The sequence below is a fragment of the Branchiostoma belcheri genome, unplaced genomic scaffold, assembly GCF_001625305.1.
Source record: "Branchiostoma belcheri isolate BF01 breed outbred unplaced genomic scaffold, Haploidv18h27 scaffold179, whole genome shotgun sequence".
In the NCBI taxonomy this organism is placed as follows: Eukaryota; Metazoa; Chordata; class Leptocardii; order Amphioxiformes; family Branchiostomatidae; genus Branchiostoma; species Branchiostoma belcheri.
The window spans coordinates 174,009-182,237 of NW_017803257.1; the positions used below are offsets into that span (position 1 = coordinate 174,009).

Here is an 8,229-nt window from a genome sequence, read left to right on the forward strand (position 1 = left end):
CTTCTTCATAGAGACTTACTGCCTTGACGTGATCTCCTAATTTTCCCTGAACTATTCCCATGTTGGTGAGTGCTCTGGCGGTCTCACAATGTTGGTTGGTCGGGCCGTAGAGCTCTTGGTATATCTGTAACGCCTTTTCAAAGAACAAAAGGGCTTTTTTGTTATCACCGGTAATATTCCAAACGTGTCCCAGGTTACTGAGAGCACAGGCAATGTCGGGATGGCGCGGTTCTTTCCCTTCATGTGTTCCGTTCGCACCATGGATGACCTTCAACATGTCCAACGCGTCTTCGTACAGCTGAATAGCTTTTGAGTAGTCGCCAAGTGCTTGTTTAACCGCCGCGAGGTTACTGAGGGATGTAGCAATGGAAGGGTGCGCCGCTTCCTGCCCGTGGATACCCTTGCAGATTTCCAATGCCCGCTCGCAGTATTTCAGGGCCTTCTCGTGTTCTCCTGTCAAACAGCATGCTAATCCAAGGTTGCCTAGCGCCAAGGCAAGGTCTGAGCTTTTCATTTTATCCAAAAGCCCCAAGGAGTCCATCATCTCCAGTGCTTCTCCTGAAAGACGGATTGCTTTGGAGTTATTTCCAGATTTTCCCATAGCTGGTGCCATATTAGCGAGCGTACAAGCGGTATCGGGATGTGGGGTGGTCTGATCATGGAGCGCTCGATTCATCTTCAATGCTTGTTCAAAAAACTCAAGAGCTTTCTCATTGTCACCAGAAATATCCCACAGCTGCCCCAGATTATTGAGAGCACGTGCAATGTCTGGATGGCGTACCTCGTCGTCTCCTGTTTCGTTTCTACCGTGGCTGATTTTCATCATGTTTAAGGCCTGCTGGAAAGCTGAATAGCTTTTGTGTGTTCTCCAAGCTCTTTGTAAACTGTTGCAAGGTTACTGAGAGATGTAGCAATAGCAGGATGAGCCGCATTTTGTCCGTGGATACCCTTGCAGATTTCCAGTGCCCGCTCGCAGTATTTCAGGGCCTTCTCGTGTTCTCCTGTCATACGCCACGCTAATCCAACGTTGCTTAACGGGTCTGGGTCTTTCATTTTATCCAAAAGCCCCAAAGCGTCCATCATCTCCAGTGCTTCTTTAAAAAGACTGATTGCTTTGGAGTTATTTCCAGATTTTTCCATAGCTCGTGCCATATTAGCGAGTGTACAGGCGGTTTCAGGATGTGGGGTGTTCTGGCCATGGAGCTCCCGATTCATCTTCAATGCTTGTTCAAAAAACTCAAGAGCTTTCTCATTGTCACCAGAAATATCCCACAGCTGCCCCAGATTATTGAGAGCACGTGCAATGTCTGGATGGCGTACCTCGTCGTCTCCTGTTTCGTTTCTGCCGTGGATGATTTTCATCATGTTTAAGGCCTGCTGGAGGAGCTGAATAGCTTGTTTGTGCTCTCCAACCTCTTTGTAAACCATTGCGAGGCTACAGAGCGACTCAGCAATAGAAAGGTGAGTCGCATCCTGCCCGTGTATGGCCTTGTTGATTTCCAGCGCCCGCTCGTAGTACTGGAGGGACTTCGTGTGTTCTCCTGCTTTACGACATGCTGATCCAAGGTTTCTTAGCACCTTAGCAATTTCTGGATGTTCCGTATTCTTGCCCAAAAGCTCTTCCGCCATCTTCAGCGCTTCTTCGTAATAACTGATTGCTTTGACGTAATCTCCAGATTTCTCGAGAACTTGCCCCATACAAGCAAATGATTCGGCAGTACCAGGGTGTGTGGTGGTCTGTCCATAGTATTCTTGATACATCTTTAATGATTGTTCAAGAAACTCAAGAGCTTTATGGTTATTACCGACAGTAGACCAAAGCCATCCCAGACACCTAAGAGCACGTGCAATGTCGGGATGATGCGCGCCATCTCCGTGTATTGATTTCGCCATCTGTAGTGCCTGTTCGAGACAGCTGCGCGCCTTCTGGTGATCCTCAAGGTGCAACCTCTCTACCCCGATTCTGCAGAGTACGTTAGAAGTAACAGGATGTGGCGTGCCCTTCCCAAAGACAATTTTGTTCATTTCTAAGGCCTCTTCATAACAACGTAACGCATTGACATGATCACCCCGCTCTTTACACAAACTATCACCAAGGATAGTAAGTGATTCAGCGATATCAGGATGTGCAGTATCTTGGCCATATATGTTCTTCATCATTTCCAAGGATTTCTCACTATATGTGATGGCTTTCGCGGAATCACGTATTGCATTGCAGCCCTGTACATGGAATAGAAGCTCTCTAGCAATATCTGGATCAACGAAATTTTCTCCTTTGAATGTTTTGAATACATTCAGAAGTTCTTCACTGCTGCTCAATAATGCTGATCCATGATCATACAATACACGGGTCGGGTTATCAGCCATACGTTCTAGTATACCATTTAGTTTCGAAAGTATGTTTAGAAAATCGTGAGAGAGATTGAACTCTCCAGTATCGATATCCTTGTTTACTATCGACAACATCTGTTTTGGGTACGTGAGTGACCTTTTCACGTCCTCTACCTTAGTGCAGGCCATTGTAAGGTTTCCATACGTGCGGACCATCTCGGCGTGCATTGAATCATAATCAGGGAGCTGCTGCTGGACCTTGAGCTGTTCTTCCCAGCAGCTGATAGCCTTTCTGTGGTCACCAAGTTTGGTGTAATTAGCACCATTGATTCCCAGGAGACAAGCCTTGAGATGATGGCTCCATTTGGGACCATGTGTATTTGCTACAGCATCTCGCCCGTCTTCCAACTGTCTCAGTGCCTCCTCTGTATAGGATATCGCTGCCTTGAACTTCAAAACCCCTGTGCATATAAATGCCTTAACCCTGGGAGAGGCATCATAGAATCCCACTGCGATTCGACCGAATCTGATGTTGTTCTTAAGAGGAGTAGCTGTGTAGTGGTACCTAAACAGCATCTTCTGGTCTGGTACGTAAAACACTGATTTGAGAAGGGTTTCACCACCTATTTCCTGTTGTCTCTGCATTGCCATCAGACCCGACAAGTTTTCCTTCTGGCCCCCGAGCTCCAGGTACGTCCGAAGTCTCAGCTCACCTGAGATGCTGACCAGTACCTGAAGGTGGTGAGCATCTTCTTTACTAAAGACGCCTGCCTCTTCCATTTCCTCAATGACGTCCCAGACACTTGTAGCGTACACGTTCCAAAGAAGGGCCAGATTCATAATAGCAACAGCAGGAAAACGGTATATCGCTTTCTTAACGTCTAGTATCTTGTCGGTCACTTCCTGATCTCCAAATCTAAAGCTCTCCTGCATAGCAAGATTGAGAGCAGCTCGTGCAAACCTAACTGCAGCTGTGGTCTTTTGCTGATCGTCAAATGTTCCTAGCTCTTGAATGACTCTTGCCGTGTAGTCGTCCACCAGTGTCTGATCCCCAGTCAGATAGGAGACGTACCTCAGTATGCTGGACAGGTGGTAACCATGACGGAGGGCGATGTCATGTCGCTGGAACTCAGCCATGCCTGCAGGCGTTTGTATCAGGCTCACGGCGGGCTTGCTTCTCGTCTTCTCTCTGCCGAACGGCGTTTTGCTCGCCCATGGCATGGCCCCGTCAAACGCGAAGCCGCGAGGAGTGACAGAGTCGTAGAACCAGTTGTCCGTCGGGTCTTCTGAGTGAAAGTCGTTCAGAGACTTTATCGCCACTGCTGGGAGAATGGTCTCTCCCAGGTTGATGATCTTTAAGTACAGGTAACAGGTGAGGTTCAGAAAGTAGTTTTTATTTTCAGGGATGTCTTTGTCCTCCTCTGTCAGGATGGCGAACTCCAGATCGGAGTACGGAGTGACCAGTTCTGTAGCCTGCGAGCCCAAACCTACCATAGCGTACTGACATGGCGGCGGTCCGATTGTCTCGATACACTCTTCAACAAGGTTTTTGATGAAGCATTTCCTCTGTTCTGATATGTCCTTGAACAAGTCTTTTACAGATTCTGCTCGTTTCTTCTCGACTTCTTTGACTATAGGGTCGTCTTCGTCATACTGGTACGGATTGTGGTCCTTGTGGATCGTGTCTAAACGGGCTTTGACTTCAGTTCTGTACTTTTCCAGCCGTTTCTTGTGTTGGATGTCGGTCTCGTAGGGCGATGGTTTGCAGTCGATTCTCACGGTATGGTACAGAAACAGCCGCTCGGCTTCCTTGATGGAGTGGATGAGAAGCTGCTTGTCGCCGTTCCTGACCAGAGCGGCGTTGTAGAGCGCCGTAGCTTTAGCGAAGTCCTGCCCGTCTTTTGTCTGTTCGCCTCGTCTGACGTACACCTCTCCGAGCTTGCGCAGACACTCTTCCTCTTCATGGAGTCGAGGCGACTGTCGGTCTGTTACAAAATGATATTGAAATCTTGCCTAATTTCAGTTCCATTCTTTTTCTTGTAGAGTTTTAGTCTAGATCTGTACAAGGTGGCATTAGATTTGTAACTGGGCTCATAGTACTCGCTGGCCTGGAAAAAAACTTTACAATTTTGACGGCACCACCCTAGCAAAATTGCACGTAAATGTAAAATAATGCAATAATGCAATGTCAACCCTCTATTATACAAGTATTCTGATTACTCTGTATATTTAGAGCTTACATTAATTATTTCCATCTTCCAATATCACTTAAGCTGTCTACATCGAAATTTCATGAAAATTCATCAACCCCTTCTTGATTCATTACCTTCCAAAGTCTCAAACAAAATCTGCCCCTGCAGCTAGAAAATAGCTGGGGCCCAAGGCTGTACCACCCCTTTAAAATACCATTAAACACGCAGAACACACAAGGTGAGTTTTGGTTGTTTTGAGGTCCATGTAGACACTAAATCTACGCATGAGGGCTAAGACGCGACGACCAACTTTGTTCGTTGTTCAACAAGACCTTAAGTATCAGATGCTATCTTCAATGGTTATATTGAAAGCCCAGAAATATAAAAAGACTTCTACTTACTATGAACTTGTTTAAGCGAAGACACAAAGTGTTGCTCTGCTGCTTCCAGATCCCCATTCTGCAGTGCAGCGTCCCCCGCAAGCTGGAGCTCAGCATATGATTTCTTGTCAGGGCTGGTGGCAAGAAAAAAACTGAATATTGTCCTAGTGTGTATCTTTAAATCAGTTACAATTGACTTCATTACAATATCAGCTAAAAATACCAGATCATATCAAAGTTTTTCTTTTGCCAGGGAGACTAATCATTTGATGCAGTAAAACTATCTAGTATATTTTCGCGTTATTTGAAAAGTTTAACGTTAACTGCCGCATAAGTTCACTCATCATAGCTTATCGCTCAATAAGCACCGCTTGAATAGAAACAAATTCGCCTCAACAGGTAAAGAAAATGCTAGGGAGCCGGAAAATAACAACTTATGAACGAGTCCAAGAGCAGGCTAGCACTGAAAAATCATCATTACATCATGTCGACAAGATTTAAAAAAAGAAGAAAGTTCCGCTGCAGAACCTTAGGACGCCGCCAGTTGGTCCAACCACTTCCTCTCAAGTTTTGCTGTCTCTAGACACTCACACAAACTCACAAGCAACACCGAAAACATAACCGCCTTAGCGAAGGTAAAAGGGTGGCCAAGTCAACTGCGGGGTCTCAATTAACTAAATATGTCGTTTTGTTTGCACAAGGATAAAGTAAGGTACATACTTTATCTGCCTGCTTTGCGTCACGTCTTTCTTCTTTATGAAAGACAGCATGTCCTGGAGAACCTGAAATATGAAGGAAGCTAATGAATGACATCATAACGTGACAAGGTTTATAGGCTTAGAAATACGACATGAAGTACACCATGCAAAGTATTTGGCGTTTAACTATAGGTATAATCTTGCAAAGAATTTGGCATTATAGTTAACAATCTTATCTAACCCTTATATCCAGGATAACTTTAAGAAACTGTACCTTCTGAAAAAGACTGGCGATATTGTCATCTTCCATTTTCAAACTCCTTTATTGCCGAAGGCAAGGCACGATTTCTGAAAAATAAAGACACATGTTATGTCCTCCTTTGCAATACTGAGGCACGGGCATAAACTCAGAACCCTCGGACTCTGAGTCAACAAACCTGACCACAAGACATGGTACACCTTGCCACCTTGTGCCTGTTCCCACGAGTGTGTAAAATATGACGTTTGTTTTCTGAAGCTCTGCAATCGAACGCACGAAGCCGTTTTAACAGGAAACGTCGAGAACTTAAACTAGGGGAAAATACTGATATGTATCTTTGTGACAACTCCATCCTCCATGAATTATCAAATCTGTTGACACAATAGTAGTTTGAGACACTTTTACAGACACCAACCACGGCGCCACCCTAGCCTAAGGCTCCTATCTATCACGATAAGGGAATTCACAACAAGAGAACGCAGCAGCATAGAGAATACCTTGGGGATGATTAAACCGCGATAGACAAAACATTTAACAACATGCAGTTAATACACTGCTAATGTAATATCGCCCAAGCTCACATGCCAGGGTGTATACAGAATCAACTCCACCCACCATCCAAGTTGACGAAACAATAATGAATTTCACTCTCAGGCTGACTACTGACAAAATTGAAGGGAGAAAAAAACATGATCTCTCTACCAACGATGCATTGACATTGGTGCTTCTCAGCAAAATCATAGTGTGTATACGGAAATTATCAATATGCAGTTAAAACGATGCTGATACAAAGCTGTATAAGATTAAAAAAAAACTGGAATTTTACTGGAATGCCGTTCTTGACGACGACACAACAGCAGTTTGAGAAACTTTGACAAACACCAACCACTGCGCTACCGCAGCCTAAGGCTCGTAACTATCACAAGTGTGTGTGTGGGGGGGGGGGCATTACCCTAACGAATCATTGCCACGAGTTTATAACAAGAGAATGCAGCAGAATCGATAGTATATTGGAGATGATTTTTTTTCATTCCAATATTTCATGCCTAGACACTAAAAATATATCATTTTTTTTAATGCCGTCACCAATGCAGATGACAAATACATGTAAAGAACAAAAAAAAAACATTTTTACTTGAGTGAAGGGAGGAAAGTCGTGTTAAGTGCCTTTCCCAAGGGCACAAGATCGGTGGCATTTCAGGACTCGAACCCGGGACCTCTTGGTTCCGAGTCCAGCAATCTGTCATTACACCACACGACCCCACATGGAGATGATTAAACCGCGATATACACTGCTAATCGCCCGAGCTTACATGCCAGGATGCATACAGGAATACCTTTATTCACGACTTGAAAAGTCTTTAGACGATGATGTCGATGACACATTTGCCTCTCAAACCGCGATAGATGATAAATCTTTTACTTCCAAACTGTTCTGCCTTTACACTTCAAAGAATTTCCCATATCTTCAACATTGGATCGATGCAAGACACGATTCTCGACAAATAAAGGTACGTCACAGAAATACGAGTACAAGTACAGAAAAAACAGAGAAAACAAACTGCACCAACAAAATCTGGGGACTTCCCAATTACGTCACAGTTGTTTACTACGGACAGTAGCTCCAGTCACAAGACTGTGGTGTGACATGTGAACTTTGTTCAGACACGACGCACTTAGCGACTTACGCAACATGTTTTCTGCACGGAATATTGATTTATTATTTGAATTATGACGCCTGTGTTTGCCAAATGTCTAAAATCTCCGCAAAGCCGTTTTCATTTTTGTTTATCAATCAACTCCACTCGCCATTCAAATTGACGACACAATAAATTTCACAATCTCGCGACAAACGATACATTGAGTTATATCATCTCAAGAAAGAAATCGAGAAGACTCTAGTAAAAATTATATATGTATATCTTTAAAATTATCAACCCCCACTCCCTACCATCCAGGTTCACAAAAAACAATCACTCTCAGGCTGATTACCGCTAACACAAATGAAGGTGACTGTGAAAAACTGTGCCAACAAAACAAGGGTAGAGTGATTCCCACTTACGTCACAGTTGTTTACTTCAGACGTTAGCTCCACAGTCACAAGCCTTTGACATGGCATGTGAACTTTGTTCATTACTCGATGCACCTTGTGACTTACGAAACACAAACATGTTTTCTGCTCCGAATATTGATTATATAAATGACGACGTCAGTGTTTGTGAAATTTCTAATAAAAATTCTCCACAACTTCATGACACAGCCATTTTAGTTATGTATCAGTCAACTAACCTCCACCATACAATTTGACCACACAGCAATTTATTTCACTCTCAGGCTGACGACTAAAAGTAAAACAAATGAAGCGAGAG

The 8,229-nt window shown here is 44.1% G+C and overlaps 1 protein-coding gene across 1 annotated transcript in view; it reads right to left on the reverse strand.

Moving 5' to 3' along the window:
• LOC109467225 (tetratricopeptide repeat protein 28-like) overlaps positions 1–5,389 on the reverse strand; it is a 9,173-nt gene extending 3,784 nt beyond the window's left edge. Inside the window, 5 exon segments of the mRNA XM_019765169.1 lie at positions 16–843; positions 846–1,761; positions 2,506–4,316; positions 4,925–5,037; positions 5,385–5,389. Coding sequence (XP_019620728.1) covers positions 16–843; positions 846–1,761; positions 2,506–4,316; positions 4,925–5,037; positions 5,385–5,389 — 3,673 coding nt within the window.
• Positions 5,390–8,229: the final 2,840 nt, after the last annotated feature.